The sequence below is a fragment of the Pelecanus crispus genome, chromosome 5, assembly GCF_030463565.1.
Source record: "Pelecanus crispus isolate bPelCri1 chromosome 5, bPelCri1.pri, whole genome shotgun sequence".
Taxonomy (NCBI): domain Eukaryota; kingdom Metazoa; phylum Chordata; class Aves; order Pelecaniformes; family Pelecanidae; genus Pelecanus; species Pelecanus crispus.
The window spans coordinates 79,388,085-79,412,501 of NC_134647.1; the positions used below are offsets into that span (position 1 = coordinate 79,388,085).

General features: G+C 40.0%; 1 protein-coding gene across 1 annotated transcript in view; it reads left to right on the plus strand.

Annotated features, from left to right (window-relative positions):
* Positions 1–1,478: 1,478 nt before the first annotated feature.
* BTBD8 (BTB domain containing 8) overlaps positions 1,479–24,417 on the plus strand; it is a 36,038-nt gene continuing 13,099 nt past the window's right edge. The window contains exons 1-10 of the mRNA XM_075711133.1: positions 1,479–1,588; positions 1,660–1,845; positions 11,843–12,111; positions 13,039–13,156; positions 16,214–16,303; positions 18,462–18,542; positions 19,709–19,805; positions 20,426–20,514; positions 20,737–20,839; positions 23,758–23,940. Coding sequence (XP_075567248.1) covers positions 1,479–1,588; positions 1,660–1,845; positions 11,843–12,111; positions 13,039–13,156; positions 16,214–16,303; positions 18,462–18,542; positions 19,709–19,805; positions 20,426–20,514; positions 20,737–20,839; positions 23,758–23,940 — 1,326 coding nt within the window. The remainder of the gene's footprint in view (positions 1,589–1,659; positions 1,846–11,842; positions 12,112–13,038; positions 13,157–16,213; positions 16,304–18,461; positions 18,543–19,708; positions 19,806–20,425; positions 20,515–20,736; positions 20,840–23,757; positions 23,941–24,417) is intronic.

The window sequence follows — 24,417 nt, forward strand, 5'->3', positions numbered from 1 at the left end:
GTTCCAATTCTTGACCACCCTTTCCGTAAAGAAATTTTTCCTAATTTCCAACCTAAACCTCCCCTGGTGCAGCTTGAGCCCATTTCCTCTCATCCTATTGCTAACTACTTGGGAGAAGAGCCCAACACCCACCTCACTACAACCTCCTTTCAGGCAGTTGTAGAAACCGTGACCGCCGAGAGCCCCACTTTGCCGGCCGAGCCTCGGGGCTCGCAGCCGCTCGTTAGCTCTAGTGCACGTGGCACGTCACACTGTTTCGCTCCCAACAGTAGAAGAGAGATGGAGTTACTGGGGAGTCCCAACGCGTCCCGCGCCGCCGTGTGCGTCGTCCCTGGAGCCACAGTCTCCCGCGCAGGTACGTGGCACGGTCCCTGCTGACGTCTCGCTCGACGTAATCCTCGCAAGAAAGCGGACGGAGGGGAGCCGTCAGCCAAGCGCTAGCTCGCGGCTGGCGATCTGCGTCCCTGCACGCACTTCCCAAAATCTGAGGGCGAGTCAAGAATCATAGACTCGCAGAACGCGTTGGGTTGGAAGGGAGCCTTGGTATTGCGATGATGGTATGGATCTCGCCTTTTCCATACGTGGCTGGTACCTGCCTTTCAAGGGCGTTTCTCCCCTGAATATTTTCAGCATTTATGGACTGAAATGGTTGCATGCTACTTTTACTTAAACTCTGAGGCTGGAAAGGCTCTTCCTTGCCTCGGAAGGGTGTCGTAAAGCGACTTTTATCATCTACGCAGCAGTCTAATTTCTCGGCAAGACAGGTTTTTTCTCTTGTCCTCGGGTTTTTCCCGAGGAGCACCCGCTCGCTGGGACGTGCTGGCCGCCCACCCACCCGCGCTGCGGCTGGCTTGCGGGCTGCTGCTCCCGTTCTCCGGGAGAGCCGGACGTGTAACGGGCGGTAATCGAAAGCCCGACGCCGCCTGTAAAACAGCCGGTGCTGCTGTCCCGGTGGGGGCAGCGCCGGTTACGTGCGATGTCCTTACCTTTCGCAAAGAGCGCGGCGGGGCGGGACGGGCCTTTGCGAGGCCCGGGGCGGGGCGGCGGGGCTGGCCCGGGGCGCGGCGGCGGCCGGCAGGGGGCTCCCTCCCCGCGGCAGCGGGGCGCGGGGCGGGGCCGGGCCGTGAGACCACGCCTCCCCCGCCCTGCCACGCCTCCCGCAGGGCGGCACCGGGGCCGCCCACCCGCCGCCAGGGGGCCCGCGGGGAAGGGCGGGGCCAGGCGCAGCGCCGCTGGCTCTCATTGGCGGAGGCCAGCGCTGGCCACGCCCCCCGAGAGGGAGCGGGGAAGGCGGCGCGGCGGGGCTCCCGCGCCGTGCGGTGAGGCGGGCGGCCCGGCCGTCCCTCGGCTGCCGGCGGGCAGCGGCCCGGTTGTCGCCGCCAGTTCGGCCGCCCGCCCGCCCGCCCCTTCGGCGGTGTGGGTAAGGGACCGTCCGTCAACCCTGCCGCCGCGCCCGGCGCGGAGCAGCTTGGCGGTACATGGCGCGCTGCGGCGGCGGCACCGCGGCGAAGGGCCCCGGCCCGGCGGCGGTGGAGCGGCAGCAGCTGAAGCAGGCGCTGGCCGAGCAGCTGCGGCAGGACCTCGGCAGGTAGAGGCGGGGCGGCCGGCGGGGCGGGGCGTGGCGGGGCGGCGGCCGGCGGTAACGGTGCGCTCCCGCAGGCTGCTGGCGGAGGGGACGCGCTCCGACGTGACCATCCGGGCGGGCGAGGCGGCGGTGCGGGCGCACCGGGCGCTGCTGCTGGCGCGGGCCCCGCGGCTCTTCGCCGGGCTGGGCGGGGGGCGGCCGCCCCGGCAGGTGCTGCGGTTGGACGGCGTGGGGCCCGCCGAGCTCCGGCGCTTCCTGCGGTGAGTGCGCGGCCGCGGCGGGGTGGCGGGCACCGGGGGGGGCTGTGCAGCGCTGCCTTCCTCCTGGTTTTTTTTTTTCCCCCGGTGTTGACACCTGTTGCAAAGCTTTCCTGTTCAAAGCGGTGTCCTCGCAGAGGACTTCTTCACGGAAAGGGTAGTCAAGCATTGGAACAGGCTGCCCAGAGAGGTGCTGGAGTCCCCATCCCTGGAGGGGTTCAAAAAACGGGCAGAGGCGGCACTTTGGGATGTGGTTTAGTGGGCACGGTGGTGTTGGGTTGATGGTTGGACTGATGATCCTAGAGATCCTTTCCAACCTTAATGATTCCTAGTTTTCACTTTCGTTAAAAGGAATCCAGCCACCAAGCCAGGAAGCATGAAATTAATTATTGCTCTACCCTTAACTGGTTTAGTGGTGGACTTGGTAGCGTTAGGTTAATGGTTGGACTGGATGATCTTAAAGGTCCTTTCTCACCTAAAGGATTCTATGATTTTTCCAACCTTAGTGACTCCTAGTTTTACTTTCATTAAAAACGATTCCAGCCACCAAGCCAGGAAACATGAAATTGCTCCTCTACCCTTAATTGTTTCAGTGGTGGACTTGGTAGTGCTAGGTTAATGGTTGGACTGGATGATCCTCAAGGTCTTTTCCAACCTCAACGATTCTGTGATTCTATGACTTCCCTGTAACTTCCTTCTCTTCCTCTGCCTTCGTCCCTCCACTGACAGCGCATGGGCGTACTCTCCACCGGAGCGTGCGTTTGTATGGTATGTAAAGGTCTTGTAACAAAACAAGAGAAAAAGCAGCAAAAATCCTGAATGTATCCTTTGAAATTGTCTGTGCCTGCTAATACCCTTGTTAGCAAGAAGACCTAATGAAAAAACAACAAAGCAAAACCACTGGCATGTTAAAAAAAAAAAAATTATAGTTTTGGAAGCCTAGGAGGACTTCATCGAGTTAGGTGAAGATGCATCAAGAGGATGCATCAGGTTAGAAACTGCGTGGCCATCACTGAAGTCCGAATGATCCATGGCCTAGGGCAAACAAAGCACAGCTTTCCTGCCAAACTGGATCCCCGAGCGAGGTGTGCCGCGCCATCGGGGCCGCGTGCGGGCTGGCTGCTCCCCAGGGACTGGTGCAAGGGCTGGCCTGTTTTCCCATTGCCTGCTATTAGCATGCACCTGACATCTCGCTTGGCTTGCTCCACACCTTCGGTGAGTACATCGGGGGGGCTGGCCGGTGCCTCCAAACCTTCGGTGAGTACATCGGGGGGGCTGGCCAGTGCCTCCAAACCTTCGGTGAGTACATCAGGCCAGTGCTTGCAATCCTCCTTGCCTGTAAGTGCCTCTAATCCTTCTTTCAAAGAACTGGGCAGTGCTTGCTGTTCTCTAGCAAAGCTGCGGTGGTGCCGCCTATCTTCTGTACAATGGGGTTGATGTTCGAGCCCATTGGCACTTTGGGGCATGCCCAGGAGCAGAGCGGCAGGCACGCTGGGATTTCGGATGAATTCAGGATGTGCCTAGAAAAATGTATGTGCTTGGCAGGGTCTTGAGGGCGTTGGCAAGAGGAAGGGGAAGGTGTTGCAGTTTTAAAGTTTAGTGCCTAAAATATAGCCCAGGCTGACCTCTCCCTATTGGTTTTGCTCATTCTCTCCTTAAATTTGTAAATAAGGCAGCAGACAGCTAAAAATATGTGTTCAGGGTACTAAAGTTATAATAAGTATGAAAGAAAACTTTTTGAACTGAGAGTAGTATCCAAAACACAGCATCATTTTAGTGGAACAAGCTGATAAACTCGCATTTGTTAGGTTACTGTCAAAGTCTGGCAGGAGCATTAGCAAAACAAGTGGTAAGAAACAAAACAGCATGATTTTTGTCTCGTATTTTTCTTAACTCCATTATTGCTTCGATGTCATTAATTTGCTTCACATTCGCGTCAGAGGTGGTGCAGAAAACTTTCGTGCAGAAGCGTGATAATGCACATTTTAAATTACTCCAAATCACTTTAATTTGGAAATTGGGAAATAATTATGGGGAATAATTATTTCAATTATTTATATACTGTTATATCATTCCTTTGTTTTCCTAATGTAAGCATTTAGTATGCCTACAGTTCATTTAGACCCGCTTTCAATTTTGTCTGTGTTTGCTGGAAGGCAAGTAATGATCCCTAGAGTCCTGCATGTTCTCCAAAAAGCATGGTATTGGGAAAAACACCCTTAAACCTTAAACTCAAACCAGCTCATCTAACTGTAATCGTTTTATCTTTTCAATGTGAGTTTAGATTCTTCAAATGAACGTCCCCATATATTCTAAGCTACGTATGAAGTGCATTTTGCAAGATGGCTGGTTTTTCTTAACTTAGTCTTCAGTGCTGTTTGATATTTCAGCTTTTGAATCCTCTAAGCTAGCACATTCTCTGAAAATGTGCGTCGCGGAATGCACCGGAGTTTGACCACAGTGAACTGCTTTGTACCCAGGAAAGGAAGCAGCTTTGCTTGAAAAGAGCCCAATTTCATTGTTGGTCTGACGACTTCTGCTAATATCTGGGGCTGTGGAATAGAAGTGGTTTCTTACTGCTAAGACGTAAATGAATGAGATCTTCACAAATCCAAAAAAGTGCCTTCAATTGCAGCTTGAGGTTGACTGAAAGCTAGCCTAGTTCTTGGAGCACACGAATCGCCATGCTGAGTTGTAACAAGGACCTGTAGCTGCAGTTGAGCTTCTGAGAGATAGTTGTAGTCCTCTACAAAAGTTCTAGGGTTTCTGGTTATAAATACTGTTTCCCAGCAGAATAGAAGTGGAATACTGCTATAGTATTGAAGAGTTCATCGAAGCTGTAACAAAATCTCATTCCTTTTCCTGTTTATATTCAGCTTTTCTCTTAGCTTCCCAAGTGAAAGTCATCTTTCCTTGGGGATTTGGGGATTTTTTTTTTCTCACAAGCTATATCTGGCGTGCATCTCAGTGAGACACACTTCCTTTGGGCCTCTGTCTCTCTTCATCAGGAGAGATGTAGGCTACGTGTCACTTGTGTGCTGAAGGCTGTGCAGCTCCCCTTGCCAAACTTCTGAGCATTTTTGAGGCGGATGGAGGACATGGTGAACTTGATGCTGATCCTTCTGCATAGCCTCAGCATGAAATAAATGAGTAACTGAGCACTGCTTTGTTTCCTTCCCTATACTTGTGCTGTCTGAGGACACCAGCAAGAAACTGCTGGTCACCAGGAAGTGCAGCACCCGTATTGTAGATGCTATTCACCCAACAGTTTTGCCCAATGAAGCTAAGGTAATATTGACTCTGCCCTCCAATAGCCACCTGTCACTCTTCGTTACACGACTAGAAAAGGGTCAACAGTTGCAAGTATGTCGATGGCAGGAGGTGAGTGCTGAAGCAGGGTTCTGCAGTCCGCCTCGAGAAGCGAGCAGCTTAGCATCCCTGAAGGACAACAGTCTGTCACAGGTCATTAATATCTTGCCTTTTGAGAGGCAAACTGCTTTTACCCTTTCAGTTGGAAAAACATCGCTTTAGAAATAAAAAAATCTAGTTGTTATTTCATTCTCTCCTGATATTTGTATTAAAGGGATCTAAGGAAGGACAGAGAAGGACCTAATGACAGTCAGTTCCAGTTAAAAAGCAATAAATACGGATCAAATACAAAGGAATACAATTGCCATTGTGACGTTTACTGCCACGGGGGTTAATTTGCAGCACCAGCAGTTGATTCCAAGTAGACCAGCCAAGGCTTCGACCGTGTTATGTTTGTATGGTTCTGTATCAGGCAGCAGAAGGATGCTACATCTAGCTTAAGTGCAGACAAAAATATTTTTGAAGGTAAACTCTTAGCCAGCATGATGACAGTAACTTTTTTTCTGTAGACTCTATGCACACCTTTCCTTTGTTGAATAAATTTTAGGCTGTGGCAACTGCTATTAATACAAGATACCCTACAGCATTGTTCCAGTTTCATCTGTCACATAGTCACACCTCTTGCGATCTCATTGTTGCTCATGTCTGTCAGATTCTTTCCTGTGTGCAGGGGAAAAAAAAAAACCCACCAAGCCAGAAGGTGGGGTACCTGTTAAAATTACATGACATCAGACTGACACTACAGAAGATGATGGCTTAGCTCTATTTTCAGCTTGACCTTCCCTTGCATGTGAGGCTTTCATAAAGCAGTTGCACCAAATATATGACTTGTTTGTGAATATTTGTTCTTTAAATACAATTCCCAGTTACAGTTCCGTAACATTGGATTACAAAGTAGTGAAAAAGGGAAACATTTCTTTAAACAACTTGCGCACTCTTACTGATGGCCAGATTGTCATAGTCCCCACTGGATACTGGCTACTTTGGAGGAAACAAATGTCACTTTTGCTCCTGTACTCTGAATTCCTTTACACTTATGGCTCAGCAATCTTACCCTTAACATCTAGGCTTCTGCGTTCCCCTCTAGTGCGTTATGATTGCAGACTTCTCTTTCAGGAGAATAGCATGCCTCCCATGTTCTTGAGATTTTGTGGGTTATATAGTTTACTCTGATATGATCCCTCCCTTTTATCTTCTTATCACTGGTGCCTGTTGATGTAGTGTACCCTACCGTGCAAGGAGTATCTTCTCCGAGTGACTGATTCATGTAACTTGAAAACAAGCTAACTGCAAAAAGGGCTTTCTGTGGTACGGGTGCATTTTATGGCTCAACAACTGTTCTTCCCCTTGCATTAAGACATAAGGGAATCGGCAGTGCAGCTGAGAAAAATCATTCCTCCCAAAACAAATGGAGTTAACAAACCCCGGCCTATAAATATGGACAATGTGGGAAATTTGACGGGACTGTCTTAAACTTTGTGAAACGATAGATCCTGAATTGTGGAAGTTAAAATGCTCTGTAAAGGCTTATCTCCAGTGAACAGTGAAAACTGAGAAAGTTGAGAACAAATTATTGTGAACCAAAGTGGTTCTTTCCCAAGTTAAGGGATTAAGGAATTTGGTCGTCTGAATAGCTAAGCTGTTCTAACTTAATGGCTTTCTTTCATACAACCATATTCTCTGGTCTGAATTTGTTACTACAGCACCCAGTTAGTTTGTTGTGGTTGTAAATATGAGCTAAGCTAGTCACTGAGAATAATTAAACTTTGCTAAGCAAGGAAGCTGGGAGGGAGGGAGGGAAATAAGTTAAGATACTACATGCAGCTTGTAGTTTAGATTTGATGCTATATCCTGTTGGGGGAAGAAAGCCTTCACCATGATGACTTGTTTCTTTTGATGAAAACAGGCTTTAAACACATGCCAAACAATGGCGACCTTATCTCCTTTCCACATACATAGAAACAATGAGTTTGTCTTTTTTCTTACTGGATTTTTTTTATCCATGTTTATATCTACTCTCAGTTTCTCAGAGGAAGTTAAGAAGCTAAACTGTCAAGTCGCAGTATATTCGGTATGTGTGCGATATTAACATCTTGCTTTGGAAAACATAGTATCTTAATGCCATGGATTTATGCCTTCAGGGAAGAAAAAAATCAATTTATGTGAGAAATGGGTAGAAACCTTTCACTGGGACCATGATTGCTTAAGGGCCAGATTCTTCTGCTGAAATGCTTAGCTTTCACAAGAAGTCAGAAAATTTAATCGGCATCTGCGTGAGGCAGCAAAGCAGTTGATGTTGCATCTCCTGAGAAGAAGTTTACTGAAATACTTGTCTCAAGAAATCAATTAAGTTAAAATAATCATCTCAGCTGCAAAAATCAAGCAGATGGTTCTTTTAGCAAATCTAAAGGGAAATAGAAGAATCTTAAGTGATTAAGGTAGGTTGAAGTTGTGCATATGACATGTCTAACTTGCACTAACAATGATTCACTGCTGTAGGTGTATTGCTGAAATATTTTTGCAAGTCCACCAGGATTAAATGCAGTGCATGAGAGTATTTGCTGCAATTGGGTTTGCTAAAGGTATCCATGCATTAAACTGTGGGTAGGGAGTGGTTCAGAGACTTCCTACATTCTCAGTGTTATTTTTATTAACAAAAGTTAATAGATCTTGTTTTTATTTTGGCATTTAGTTGTGCTAACACATAGCTTGTTTAAGTAAAACTGTATAATATGGTATTTTACACATGTACAGAAGATATTTCAGTGCTAATCTAGTTACTACGTGAAGTTCTGGTATGTGCTATACCAAGTTCCTACTGAAAACAACACACAGCATCTGTACAACTTGTAAATAAAGAACAACATAATTTGTTTTGTCTGTTTTCATTAATTGTATTATCCTCTACGCTACCAAGTAAGTATCCTGTTTGGGGCATCTGTACTTGCCCCTGTATTCTAAAGTTACCATGGTATCTTTTTTCCAGGGCAATTAAACTGATGCACTGTCAAACAGCAGAATTTCCCCTTTTCATATGTGTCGGACTTTTGTGCTGACAGCTTCATGCTATCCATAGTATTTTTCGACCCAACCATTAACTTCAGATTTTTTGTGATCACATTTTTTCTATTTTTAGTGAGCATAAAAATGTCTTACTGATTCTAGTCAGGATTGCCTTTGTGGCTGTTCTGAGAACAGAATTGTGTGATTGTTCTTCTAATGAGACTGTATGGTTTTCAAGACTGTGTGGAGTCATGCATCTACAATTGATAGAAATAGGTGGGACTTAGAGAGCTCTAAGGCTGAGAAACTTCCCAAAGAATTTATCCACAGTGATTTGGAATGAGAGGAGATATAACTTCAGGACACCTGTAAAAACAAAACTGTGAATGAAATCTTAGATACAGAAAAGTAAGTTTGGTTGGGCTACTTCGCGTTTTCCTAGTACTTTGCAAACTACCCACAAAGTATGTGCTTTTCTTCAAAGTGCATTTTGAGATGTCTGTAGGCTCTGTGTTGTTATAAAAACAAAGTAACTCCATACTGCTTGTATGTTCTAGGAAGCTGTTTGGTCACAGCGAGTACAAGCTAGTACTTTTCCTGATCATCATTAGGAATGTTGGAAGAACTGGAACCTTTTTATGCTGCCTTAGATTGTTCAGACGACTATGAAAACTGTCTTCTTGTAAATCCTTAACTCAGTTCAAAACTGGTCAAGCTCTAAGACCTCCTGATGATACCTGTATCTGACTTAAAGAAGAAATTTATAAGATTGCAATTCTAAAAATCGTAATCTTCTGTACTTTAACTTAACTAAACTAAGGTGTCACATTGAATGATGCCTGCTCAAGAGGTTTGGAACAGTTAAAAACTATTCATATCATAGTTCTGCAGTAAGGGTCCTGGTTTCTTACAGCAACTGTGTTTTGTAGAGATGGTTTTTACATTATCACTAAAACATCTGAGCTCCAAGGTCTGAGCTATGCATTTTCCTGTGGATGAAAGATTTCCCTAGCTTTTATTTATGCAGGAAGGTGCCATTTGATACTCTGTAGAAGACAGTCTAGAAAACTTCACTCTGCCTTTGGAAACAAGCCTATAAAATAAAGGGTGTTGCCAAGCAAAGTTTTCTGTAACAGGTTTCAGAAAACTGCAGAATCTTCCATTCTGGAAAGAACATCTAACGGGATTTAACTGAAATAAAGGAGAATTTCTAGAAGATGTGCTAAAAACATTATTGCTGTCTGTGAAGCAAAATAATGGATGCCTCCATGAGTCTTTCAAAGTAGTAAATTTACAGTCTGTATTGAGTTTCTGGAAGTAATAAAGCCAGGACTGTGGCTGGATTTTAAATGTTAACTGAATAATCAAGGTTCCTTGACTTTTTACAGGAAAAAACTTACTTCGAGTAACTTTTTCAGTGCTAAAACCAGTTAGTTCTGATTTAACAACATGCCACTTGTTTTATTTACAGAGTTCCTAGTTGTGGTAAGAGTGCCGTTTTTATTGACTTAAGCCCTAGCGATAATGGAATAGCATTCCTGAGGTTTCTTATGTAGATTATCTGAAAATACCCTGAGGATTCCCAGGAGATTGTTGCCTCATTGCCTAGCTTATCAGATTCCCTATGGATACGTTTTTCACTTACTGGCAGAAAGTAAGGAAAAATTTAAACTAATTAATTTATGGCAAAGCAGTTATCTGTTGCTGCTAATTTTCTTTATCCCTCAAAGTCAATTTGTACTGTCTTTACATGTTGAATATGCGATAGCTCCACAGCAACAGAAAAGTGAGTAAGTAAAGTTCCAGTGCAAATCTAACCCACCGTGTTATGAATGGCAATTTTCTTTCAACAAACCCTTACTAGGGATCTTCCTGCAGTTTTTCACATCCAGTATGTGTTGCCAGTTTACTTCTGTAATTGTGGTATTTGCTTAAGTCTGCTGAAGATGCAGGAATAAAGTGGGGATGACCAGATTTGGCTAGTAGTGGCATTGTCTGTGTGACTTTAAGTGACATTTCTTGGAAGATCTGATGTGGAGAAACAACTTGAAGACAAAGCTTCAGAATACTTCTGTGGAATTTTGAAATCTCTAGCTTAATTTGGTTTCTGCTCTGAATTTCTGTTCTTGAGTCCTACTGCCACAGAGCTGTAAAACATAGATGTTAAGTACTGAGCAGCGTAGTGAACGGGGAAAATGTGTGGAAGTCATGGTCTTGAATTTTCTAAAGAATTGCAAAATCTTCCTGCTCCAGCAAGCAACCTGTGGTCTGTTCTTGGTGATGTGGCATGTTATTACTTGTCTTTCCCTCATGCCTCGTGCTATTATTAGGCTGGGTTGGAAAGCACTGTAAATACGAAAAGCAATAGATGGTCAGGCCAAGTTCACAGGTTAGGAGTTCTGAAAGCACATAACAGGTATGACAACCTTAAAAACCCATGTAAAGAGGGTCTACCAATCTCACTCTTTCAGTGTGAAATTTTATTACTCCTGTCACATCCTCCTGGCCCTTGCTTTCAAAATCTAATAAAATATTAAAATTCCCATTCCCTACATTCTCGTTTCTTGTCATTCTCTCTTGGTGAGAACCTGTATCGCACAGACAAATTCTACCTAACTCAATCCTTTAAATACAGGACTTAAGAAGGAAGACGATTTCTTTGTATGTTTTCTCTGCCCCTTTAGAGGACAGTGTTCAAATAGCATACTCAAATCCCTATGTTCCCAATGTTAACAATAAAGCTTCTTTGCCATGGAATGAGTGACTAAATGCACATCTGTAAGTACATGTCGGCTAAATGCAAAGTAACTGTAGCTCTTCTGTTAAACTTTGCTAACTTCATCTATATGGTATGAAACCACTGATAAAGCACGTCATCTGTTCACATGGACTTTTTAAGGCTCCATTAAGTTGCTGGAGTGCAGTATCTGTCTATAAATACGAGGTCTTTGCAGTCACAGACTGTGGGCTTTGTTAGCCTTTCCAGATCTTGAGCCAAAAATAAGCTGGGGAAACAGATGGGAAAGTGGGAAGCTGGAATTACTATATGGGCAAAGTGAAAGCTCTTGGGTAATCTTAACTGCACGTTTTCATGCTTTCAAGCACTTCCTTTGAAATTAAAATTTATATCTATACCATTTATATGGTTTTGTACTTGTAACCTTGATGTTAGAAGGTTTTTATATTCTTGGGTTTGTAAATTCGATGATACTAAAGGACAATCAAATGGCTTTTCTTGGTCATACTAAGATTTATAAATCAGTCATCTGTCATTACTGATACAGTTTGCTTCTGCTTTTGCCAGTACATGATTACAGTAGATGAGCTATAAAGAGCAGACAAGTTTCTTTAACTAAAAAAGTAAACTGAGGGAGAGAAACCTTCATTCCTTTTAACCCGACACTACATTTTACTTGTAATGCTTGTTTATGCTTTTTCAAGCATTGCAGAAATAAGTTTTCCAGAGATACAGTTTTTAAAAGTTTTTTTATTATTACTACTAAGCACTGTAGAGTACAGCTTTTGTTTTCTGGTCATGAACTTCGTTAGACAAAAAAAATGTCATTTTTTATTTGTTTCTTTTGATCAATTAAAAAATTACAGGAGTAAACTTAGTGTCATCTTCTAGGCTTGTATATTCATCTGATAAAAATCTTGAGGCTGAGGAGCTGGCTATGATGAAAAAAGTATTGGAACCCAAACTAATACAAGAAAACAACATTACTACTCTTCAAAACACTCAAACAAATGTAAATTGTCTTGGAGATGGCAGAAGTACACCTGTTGATCAGAATACTCCAAGTGGAGCTGTGCAGGAAGAAGTTGCTTGTTCATCTTGTATCAAAGAGGAAATTCCAGAAGCAGTCGTTGATGCAGAAAGCAACAAAGCCACTGCAGGTAGGTTTGGAATTATACTTTTGTTTGTTTATTTTGTGGGTTTTTTTTTTTTCTTTTAAATAATGATCTAAAGACTTTTATACAGATGTAAAAATGCAGGCAAAGATTAAAGCTATTGTTATAACACAGCTTACATGGATATTCTTTGCTATGGTCTACCTCATTCTCTCACACTTTGAAAAAATTAATTGCTGTAGAAGGTTGGCAGGAGCGGTTCCCAGCCAACCTGTAGCATAGTAAATCTGACAGGACTTGCCAGCCATCGGGCATGTTCATCAGCACCGTGTCCTGTCTTTTCTCTGTCATACAGCAAACTTGAGTCCTCACCAGGTGGGACTCCCACAGAGCAGAATCCCTCTCTCCATTCCTTTCCTTTTCTAGCAAATTACACCAGTTCCACTGTTGTTTTATGAGGATTTTGGAATCTTCCAGAATCTTCCCTACTACAACCATGAATGGAATAAGTAACACGAGGAAACGTGTAACTGCATCTACACCAGAGGTGCTGGCTGCTACAGCTGTGTCAGTAAGATAGGATCAAGCAACAAATCTGTTCAGGCAGAAGCTTGTAGCACTACATGACCTGGAACTTCTTCAGAGTCTACTTTTTTTTAATGCAGAGGTACCAGATCTTTCTAGGAAAAAAAAATGAACTGGCTACATAATCTTATGAAAGAGTACCTATAGTGCTTCTTCTGTAGATACAAATATGAAGCATTCATCAAATTTCCAATATCTCAAGTTAAAACAAGAAGTAAAATGCAAGGTCTGAAAACCTTTCAAGGAAAATTCTAGCTTGAATATGCAATATGAAAAATTTTCATTATGTCAGATTTTTCTTTTCAAATATTTTAAGTTGTCTCTGTACTGTCAATAGTCCAGTCTACACCGGACAAAGTGAAAATAGCTATTTCTCCCCACCTGCAGGTAATTCCAAACTAGAAACTGCATCTGTGTTAGGAGAAGACTTAATGATGCTTTACAAGAAATGCTGTTGTCCAGATATTAATATTTGCATAGAAGGCAAAGATTTTCAAGCTCACAGGTACATAAGTATTTACTGTAAAGTTTTTTCAACCAAAATCCTTCTATTACAAAACACTACTGTATACCTATATCAAGTTGTTGCTGGTGCTGTTATCTAGCTGTGAACCATTATAGTTTGTAGGTCTTATGTGCGAAGTGGCCATACTTTGATATTAATGAAAATTATTTGTCTCATTAATGGCAACTATTGTGAAAACAGCTGCATTTTTAGCACTTCTAGGATTGCCATCGTAAACTCATATCATGAGTATATACTTATTATATAAATACTGTGTAGGTTTTCTTTGCTAACCTTTTTTTAAATAATCTGTGCTCTCTGAAGAAAATGAAAAATCTATTGATAAACTATTCAGCAATTAATGCTGAATAAAATTACCACACAGGCAGAAAATTTCTGGAGGAGTAATTATGTATCTTTTTTTTCTGCTCTTCAGAATTTGCGCATACAGAATCTGATTTCACTTTCATTACTTCAGGCACATAGACGTAAAGATTGTCAGCAGCCTTTATTAGATCTAAAGTCCAAGACTATTTAAGAACTTTGGCTTATTGGACTTCTGTAGCTTGGGAAAGCAAATTAAAGCGTCAGTACCATTCCCTGCACCTTTGATATGAGTCTGTTTGCACTTGAGATAGCAAACTAGACAGCCTGTATTTTGTTCCCTTTGAGCATATAACTATCTGAGAGATTATAAAAAAACCTCCACTATTTTTAGTATTTTCTCAACACAAAAACAGTGCAGGGGGGGTTATATTACTGACATTACAGACATATCTTCTGTAAAGGTGTTACAGTAGTGTGTGTGGGGGGGATATTTTATTCTTTTAAATAACAGAATTAGGATATATACTAAACTTCCAGAATGCAGTGTAGTTAGGCATGTTTTTTCTCTTCTGGCCTACACTATAAGATGACACATTCTCAGGTCCCTAACTTTGAGAAGCAAATACTTCAATGCAAAAAGAAAGTCAACAAAAAGATTCCTTCAGCAGAGCTGCTTTAATTTAGGCCACTTACTACCTGGAGCAATGTATCTAGCCTAACCAGCATCAAAAAATACAGCAGTAAATCATTAAAGAAAACATGGATGTTCTGAAACAGGCACAAGACTTGCTTGTTTTCGTACTGCGTCTTGTGAACAGTAGGAGTGAGTAAGGGAGATCTAACTTTGTGTATAACTGTGGTGAAAGCACCAGTATGATTTATTTATTTTAAGGGTTCTTTTTGAAGTTCTCAAACAGGAGACAGCTTAAGCTCCCACCCTCTCCCACCCGCTTATCTCGGTATTTCTTACTTTCTCATGAAGTCCTATGAACTTCAATAGACTTCACAGTGTGAGCAGCAGTGCTCTGAGAGAGTTGCCAAGTTTGTGTCTTCCCAGTGCTGTGTTGTATTCTCAGAGAGCTCAGAGTGGAGCAAGTCAATTTGTTCAGTAATAAACTCGTGGCACAAACCGTGACAGTAGGAAAGCACAGATAAATTTACTTCAAATTCATTTGGTATCTCCATGTATTTTACAAGTTAAAACTTTATCAGTGTATATTTAGGTAATACATACTTGTCCGTATTCTACTGACTAGCCATCTTATTTAAAATGAGTCTTTGAAATATCCACTTCAACTATGCCCTTGCAGTTGATCTAGCCCTGTTCATTACTAAAATTTATTTGGAAGAGGATGACAAAATTGGAGACAGTGTATTTCATATCTCCATGATATTGTGTTCCTGTATCTTGTAAAAACAAGATCATGTGTGTATTCAGAACTTCACATACTCAAACTTGGGATGTAATACCCATTTACGTGTGGACATTTTTCACTGAGATATGAAACATTCTGCAAAAGCTTCATTATTATTATTGCTGGATGAATCACAGGAGGAATGCACGAGAAGTTCCTAAAGTATTGAGGCTTCTGAAGCAGGAGGAGGCAAGAGAGATGAGAGATTCCAGAATATATAATGACTAGAAGAGAGACCATAAATAGCATTTTCTTACTTCTTCCTACACAAAATGAGAGTGCTCTGAAACACTTTAAGAGCCAACAAATACATGTAAAAGAAAGGATTCTCATGCCTAATATAACACTTTGCTTTTTCTGCCACAGGAAATACACGACATAAAGTAATTCTATAAATAATAGGAAGCTTAGTAAGTATCAGGAAAAAACAGTATATATGAGAATATTATCTACGGCTGCAGTAGCCCAGATAAGAGATATAAAGACACCACTATAACTGGTGTAAATCTGGAAGGCTGAAATCACAAAGCAGTTTTCATCCACTGTCTTCTCTTCCTTTTTGCTCTTCTACCTTAAGAAGCTCCTGTTGCAAAGGTCTTCTCATCTGGTTTTCTGAAGACTCTGATACTGGTGGAGATACTGTGCTATGCAGACTACCAGTCTGGGGTTTCTTTATTGCCTTTGATGGAAGTAGTAGTAAATCAAATTATCTCCCTTATGGCCGGTTATGCCTTTTAAATATACAAGGGTAATAAGTCTAAACAGAAGTAATTGATAGCTCTTCTCAAATAGTGCTGGCAACTCACATCATATTGTTGTATCATATGTTAGTATCAAGTTTGTTTGACTTTTAGGATGTGCTGGTCGGTGGCCAGCCAATTTCAAATAAGACAAGTTTTATACTTTTCATTTTAATAATTATACATTGCATAGTATAAAAAGAATTTAAGAGATCCAGGATATGATTACTTGGCTAAAATGGGGCTGTATAAACAAGGTTATTTACTGTTATTTGGTAAATAAAACAGAAGAAATAAATTTGCAATTTTATATTACATAAAAGGAAAATGCTTGTGATCATAATTTCCTCTGTGTGAATGTCAAAGTCATACTAGAAACAAGCGAGAAATTTAGAATACTCTTTGGGTTTTTTCTTTAGCATATTTTGAAGTTCCAGACATACTGGAAGAAAAGACATGCAGTATACAGATGACACCTTAATGCATAAAGGGCAAAGATTTAAGCCAATGTTATCAAAGAGTCTCATAATAAGTATTTGTATCTAGTGGAATAATGTTTACTTTTTCTCTCTCAGGGCCATTTTATGTGCCAGATCTCGTTACTTTGCTGCTATGCTGAGTGGAAGTTGGGCTGAAAGCTCCCAAGAGCACATCACTCTTCAAGGGTAAGTGTTGTCTTTGCCAGTCGCGTGGGAGCGAAGGTAGGCAATTTCAAATCACTGCAAATAGGTAACAACTGTGCTGTGCATAGAGCACTGAAGATTAATCTGCCTTGACACTTTTCTTCAACCCGATACATTTCCTGAGTACTGTTTTGACTTCAGTATGAAACAGCGTGTGTAGTGTATTTGTTAATATTGTCAGATGGTTCAGGGAAGAAGTCTTTCTTCATGAGCAGAAGAGTACTAATCCCTTTTTGTACGGTATGTTTTAGTATTCAGTCTTTTACAGTTCTCCCACTTCATGTTGTACGTGTCATGAAAAGTATCACGAATGTCTGAACATTGTAATTTATTTTCATACCTATTTGTACAGTAAGAGTATATTTACAATGTGAAGACAGAGAAACAATTACATTTCTTAAATACTGTTTAATAATGCTATTTCAGCATCATACACTAAACCAATTTTGATTTGTGTGCTTGTTGGCAATGGCTTTCTGTGTGAGAGCTGAAAATAATGGAGCTGTCAGCATAGGATGAATACTTAAGACTTTGTAGATAAACTGGGGACTGCCAGGCTAGTTCTTTTCAGTATCAGAAAAATTAATTTAAATCGATAAAGCAAACTAATACTGATACTTGTACATGTTAGCTTTTTTAGTTCAGGTGTGATGTTGGCGGACTCAGCTTTCTTCAGAAAGAATTGTATACCTTACAGGGTTGCAAAACATAGTTGCTTTGTGTTAATATAAAATTGCTTGGCCAAGTGATACTTTCTCATCTTTTCATAATTTTACTTTTCTGTCAGTGTAATAATACTGCTTGCAAAATCAGGAAGGTTATCTGTTGATTTGGTTATAACTTCCTAATCCTTATAAAACAATACATTTTTAATTTAATTGATTCCTTAGCTTCTATGCTATACGTAGTATCTTTTAGAGGCTGGTATTTACACTGCTCCCTGTAATTGATTTCTATATGGCTAAGAAATTTTCATCCCTATTTGTCGGTAAAGGCTTTCTCCTGAGAAGTACTTAATCTTTATATGAGTATATTCTCATGCCAATGTCTCTTAATTTATGTCATTAAGCATCATATCCATTTATTTTACCTTTTCTAGTTCAGTTTTCTGCTTGGTGCAGATTTCCATGATGTCTTTTTAAACACTTATAATGTACATATGGCTTATTCTGAAATAATGAAAATTCTGCCTAAGATAACAGCTGTTGAGACTGTGGGGAAACTCTTTCTTGCTGATTTTATGGCTGTCATGTGTACTAATACATAGAGAGACAACTGTGTTGATTTTGCTTCTTAGCCTGTTGCAAACTTTTTTTTTCTTTTGTTTTTAGTCATCAATGTCTGTTGCTTAAACATGTCTAATGTTTTAACGTTTTAGCTCAATCTGCATGACTATATTCCATTTATACTAATGTACACAGCACTTGTGGGTTCTGAAGATTGCACACTGAGACGTACGTACAAAAGTACATTCGTGTATTGTTCAGGACATCGTGTCCACCATTTAAAATAGGCGTTCTGTGCCTTTCCCTGTAATGGTGCTGGGACAATGCAAGGATGCAAACACAAGTCTGTGTAGAAATTCCGTATTTCTTAATTGGAATTGAGGCATAAAGACTTTTTCTAAATATTTTGAGATGCAACAATCCCACTTAGTGTTGCAGTAAAACTATTAAATGTATTTTTATTGTGGGAAAAGCTTAAAGATATTCCTAAAATCAAGAATTAGAAATAATTACTATAAAACAATTTTTAAATATACAGTTGCTTAATAATTGACTTATTACTAGTAAAGAGCTTGGAAATGATGAAAAAAATTCTTTCTGCATATTATCGATGTAAATAATCTAGATACTAGTCTGCTTATGACTTAATTTCAAAGATTAATAAAAGTATTACAAAGTTTCAGCAAGACTATTGAGTAGCAAAATTGACCCAAAATATAGTCCATCTAGATATTTTTACATTGCAGTAATCTTGAAAATAGCTTTAATTTTATCAGACCATTTACCTTCCATTCACAGAACAGCTGGATGATGTATCAGTCTCTTAAACAACTTCCTTTGGCTAAGGAATGTGGTGGGTTTTATGCTGGATGTGTCTTTATTTGTTTGTTTGGGTTTTTTTTCTTTTTTTGCAGCATAAGCCATGTAGAAATGAGTGTCATCTTGCATTTTATATATGGAGGTATTCTGGACTTCCCAGACAAAGTCGATGTTGGGTATATATCAACTTTTATTATTTTTAATCGTAGTTTATGCTTGTTCTGTATTTTCTCAGTTAAAAGTCAAAAGGAAAATTCTTCATGTAGTATAAATAAGACAAAGATGCCAAATACAAAGATCATCACACCTAAACATACTTGAGGAAATTCCAAAAATAAAGCTGTTGAAGAAATCTTGTTTATTTGGCAGCTACTGGAAAAAGTGGGCCAGACATTTTTGGAATATTATGTAAGGACAGTGAAAAACAGGAGGGTGTTTTATACCAAAAATAATTCCCAATTTGCCTGTACCTTCCTTTTAGTTTTCAGAATAATGTGTACAATGTGTGATAATATATAGTAGTTAATATTTGGAATTTATTTTTAATTAATCATTTGAGTTGATGTGAAGACTCAGTAGTTAGTCTTAGATCCATAAAAGATGATATGTAGCAACCAATGGAAACATTGGCATTTTCTTCTGGGATAGATTTTAATCACAGTATTGTACATAATCCTGGATTAGTGAAGTAAGTACTGAAATGTGTGAATTATTCCCTGAAACCATTTATGTATTAGCTGTTGAACTCTGCCACTAAATATTAAAACACTACAATTTCTTAATGTTAGAAATTGTTGTTCAAAGATTATCTAAAATAAAAATATGGACTTGTTTATAATATGCCCCAATGTCAATGTTTAGGTAAAGAATCGATATAGAAAATAAAAATATGGTATTGATTATTATGTAAAATAATTTATAGTTTGCTCACTGTGCTTTTTAGTATTTGGAAGGGACATAATTCTCAGATACGATGTCATCAATAACATTTTATGTAATCCTTGGAAAAAACCTACAAAATGTCAAAACTCTGCTGGCACAAGTACCATTTTCATTTTCTACCCTTAAAATAGAGAAACTGAGAGTCTTCTGAACAGTTTCTCAGCTGGTGGCTGAGGCTTACTTTTATATAGACTGGACCCGGTCATTGGGAGGTTATTAGGTCAATACACGTTCCTGTTTGAAGATTATTCTTTGGCAAGTTTCACACTTGGTTATCGATCTATTTCTGCAGTAAATTGTGACTGAACAAAGAGGTGAAATTAGCATGTAAGTTGTCTTGTAAGTAAAATGCGTATATGAAAATGATTTTTGCTTCCTGTTGCTACTGCTTTCTCTTTAGTCGCATGTTGGGCATTGCAGATATGTATGGACTAGATGGGCTGAAAGAAGTAGCTGTCTACATTTTGAAAAGAGATTACTGCAATTTTTTCCAAAAGGTATGTCAGTTCTCATGCTACTTTGTGAACCGTAAAGCCTAAGAAGAATTTTCATTCTATTACACATCATATTGATGAGATACTTAACAACTGCATGGTCAAGGTGTTAGCTTAATTCAACAGACCCTGTTCTTATGTGTAAATCTGCTAAATTCACTGGGATTGATGATGGGAGTGAGGCCTGTGGTATCATCCACCTATTTATAGAAGCTTGTAAACCACAACTGATGAAAAGCGGTATTCCACATGATCAATTCAATATATACATGGAGTATAATTTAATACATTCCATTGTATATGTAATTGTTCTTAATAGGAATATGGAAATACTGTATATTTGCATATCGGATTTCATGGGCATGTATTTAGAAAATATTTCTGTTCAATTAAAATTAGTTTAAAAACAGACAGCTGCTTAGAGTCGAGCATTTTCATGCATTAGGCTCACTGGGCTGAATGTGTGTGGAAGCAGATGACTTCCCTATTCTGCAAAAAGACAAACCAACTTAAATTCCATGGACGCTAACGGTACTTCTGTTTGAACTGAAGATTTTGTACTTCTGTACAGTTTCTGTAAGTCAGAATGTACAATAATTGTGATAATTTGCTAACAACTCTAGCCTGTTCCTGGAAAACAGCAACCTGTACTAGAATGCATGGCTATTGCTCATTCATTGGGAGTGGAAAACCTATATGCTGCTTGCATGAAGTAAGTAAAATAAAATAAAGTATGGGTTATGTTTTTAATTTCTCTGCTTTCTGTTGAAATTATTTTACTTTGCGAGGTTGGGTTTATTTTGGCATATCAAATGTTCACATTTTAAACATTTTTTTTTTCTTCACAATACTGTAGAAGTATCACTGATGCAAACAAGTGAAGATATAACATTTTTCATCTTCCTTACCTAAGAAAGGCTCTTTTTTTCAACAGATGGGTAGGAAAACATTTTGCAAAATGTTTGTCAGAGAGAAGCTTTGCCAGTTTACCTCCTGAACTTCAGAACAACTGTCTTGTTATGTTGATTAACTCTTTGGTAAGTAGTATATAGTGTGCCTTATATAAAAAACAGAGCAGTGTAAATTTTTTCCTTATTTAGCTGTGCAATGTAATTTAAGAGATAATAAATATAGTATTTTAAATCTGTGGTACACTTATACTATGTAAAAGTTCCCATTAAAAGAACAACTTAAAAACAGATTTTGGTGTGCAGATGTTGTTGTTATGCTTCATGGCACACAGCCTAGCGATAATCACATCCAAGTCCGGCATAATAATGCAAAAGAAGTTGATGAAACACAGCTGTGACATCATAGCACAGCATTTTATATTCAGATAGTGAGGAACAGCAAATTGCTGTATCAATTTCTGTGTTAGGTGGCAACGTGCATCATTTGTGTGGCCGTTTCCTATTTGCCTATATTCTAATTTGGAAAAAATGTACTTTTGTCCCCCCCCCACCCCCGCCAGACTTCAGGTGATCACTGGCTATCAGTGATCACAAGCCATTTGTTTACAGGCAAGCTGACTTTTCAAAAATAAAATAACAGTATAGTATCGGTATCTTCTTCTTCTCAGATAACAGTACTGAATTGGTCCCCTCAGAGTTCCGCATTCATTTTTTGCAGCACATATTTACATTGTTCCAATTTAGATCTGCCTAAACTTAAATATTTTCTAATTGTGTTTCTGTATAAAACTTAGACCTGTTAACAGGAATTTGGTCCAGTAATTATTAGCCTGTAAATACATGGAATTGTAACAGAGATATGAATAGTAGGTAGAGGAGCTAAAGGTAAACCTGTACAGCTGCTGCCAAGCATGACTGTACATGTATGTGGCTGTAATGTGGATTGGCATACACAAAGTTTAATTAGCTAACTCAGGTAACATTCCCAGGATGATTTTCGTTCTGGCACACACCAGACAGCTAAGTATGTGATGTCTCGTGTATCTCATGCTGAAGTCCTTGTCCCTGTGTCTCTGTTACTGCTGATACCCAACCTAAATAGCTCAGGTATGGCTATCCATACTGCCAGATACACCCCTAGTTCAAGAGATGGACGCTGAAGTGGTTCTGGCCAAGAACTGCCCCTCGCCGAAAGGGCTGTGAAGGCTTCTTGGGAATGTTTTTTCTCCGGACTTCTTTGATGCAGTGCTTACCCCATCAAGTGCTGAGGCCAGCAGGTCAGCTGTGAGTAGCAGCTGCTATTGCATATTCTGGTGAAAGCCTGAAAAACAAGAGATTTCAGAGCTATGTGGCTGTACCAAGAGAAGCTTGAGTCCAAAAGCTTGGGGAATTCCCAGTGGAGTTTTTCACAATCTGCAAAAACGCTTAAGGTTGCTTGAGGGAGAAAGAAGAAAATGTCTAAAATCAATTTTGCAGGGGCTACTGTATGTTTTACGATCCTCTTTTCTCTGCTACTGCAGTTCTCCGCTGTAAAACAGTTACACGCAGTTAAACAGTGTGACTCTACTGAAAGCTTGTTAGTGTGGGGCAGCCCTTTAGAGGAAGAAAAGGTGCAAAGAAAAGGCAATTGCTGATTGGAAAAATCTCTGGGAAGCCACAATGATGAACACAGAAACATTAAAATGGGAGTGCAGTTTAAAACACCGTTCAGGTACTTATCCCTGGTGTCTCAACTACATGCAAGAAAACTACCATTTTTTTTAGATAAGGAAAGTGGACTCCACTTCAGAATGGTTAGAAAAAAAATATAACAAGAGAAGTAAAATACGGTTAGAGCCACTCTTACAAAGTGCTGATAAAACTAGAAGTCACTGAAGGCATTTTATATTTCACTGGAAGTGTCTAATGGGAGTAAATGCTTATTGCCTTGTGAGCAGGGGCTGAATTCTGGACAATTCAAAGTGCTTGTAATTGAGTCCAGTGGGAGTAAGATCAAACCATAAGCATACACTTAATCCTTAATTTACCTTATATACATAGATAAGTAAAATAATAAAAAAATATAGTTGAACAATGGCTGGCCAGATTTTATGTTTTAACTACAAGATGCATGAAGAAAATCCTCCCTGCTTTCTACTTTGCATGGGACAAACATGATTATAATCTGAATTTACAGTGGGGTTTTTTGTGTCAAATATTTATCTGAATTGTTGCTTTCTCCAGTGTTACTGATCTTGCTGCATAACTTATCAGTGACCTGCTAGGTCACACTGAGTAGAGCTTTCAATCCGTTCTGATGTGGGTAACAATAAATGGCAAGTTCTTTTTAAGTTATGTGTTAACCAGCAGAAGTTGCCCTCAGGTACCATGCTGATGAAGTAATGCAAATACTTAGACAAATACGAAAGAACCAAAGGCACAGACCAGGGGAATAAATATTAGGAAGTCTGTCTGCTTGTTTTAAATGTAACTATAAATGTAACAGTTATGTTTCTTAGAGAAACATTAGACAAAAAGTTCAGTTAAAACTCCATCTGGGAAGACAAGTATTTGATGTCCGAGTCCTTTAAATAAAACGAAAGGATTCATAATTATGAAAAAGCTTGGGTATTTATGTATCGCAAATGCCAGGCCATCCACACGCACCTAAAACTTTCACTTACCCATTTTATTCAAGAGTTTATTACATCTTTCAGTGACCTAAGAGGTTCTTGTCTATTTAGTTTCTCCAGTTAACATTTGCCTTATTTCCTTCAGGACTGCAATATGTAACAACACAGAGTTGAAAAAATACATTAAAAGCTACCAAAAACTTTACTGCCTAACTTCAGCAGGCTAAACAGAAGCAGTAGATTTTTCTTTTTCTCCTTTCGTTTCGAAGGTATAATGCTCAGAATTATCAAAATCCAAATGTATTTAAAGGGAAGTTAATACATGAGTGGATCCTCGTGTAAGTGTTCAGTAACTGAACAGAAGCTATTTTACGAGCAGCAATTGTTTAGGTGATTACTTGGCAACAGGCTAATTTCTGGTTTTATTTTAAGAACCACAAGAACGCTGCTTTGCTTTTGATGGAGAGCGACCGGCTGATCAATAGTCTTCCCCAAGTGAAATGGACTGAGGCAGCTGTGGCCTTGGCGTCCAGGCTACAAGAAGAATGCATAACATTTATTGTGGCAAACTTCCTACACGTAGTACAAAGTGAAGGCTTCTCTATTTTGCTGCAGGTAAAAGTGCCCTCGAGTTACTTTAAGCTTCCAAATAAATTGAATTATGTCACACTTTGGATAGTTCAGGCTGCTAAATAATCAAAATAGTTTCAACTTTTGCTTTAAAGTACAATTCTATGGAAAATAAAAATTTAGGCAGTGCTAAGTTTTTTTTGGGGGGTGGGGTTTTTTCAGTGTTGTTTTAAAGCGTATTAATACTTTGATACACAGGGCTGATGCTGCATTCAGGTTATGTGCCTCAGTTAAGCAAAAGTTCCAGTTAATTTAGTGGGACATTTTCTGTGTTGCAAAGAGATAAGTATATACATAAGCTTCGAAAAAGCTTTCGGACCGCTAGAACAACAGCATGTACTTAAAAGAAGGACTATAGTGCTAATACTCATAATCAAACTTCTGCTGATTTTTGTTGCGGGTTGCAAGAATGTGGCAACGCTGCAGGTCCTGGTGAGAATATATCTGGTCATCTAGCTGGTT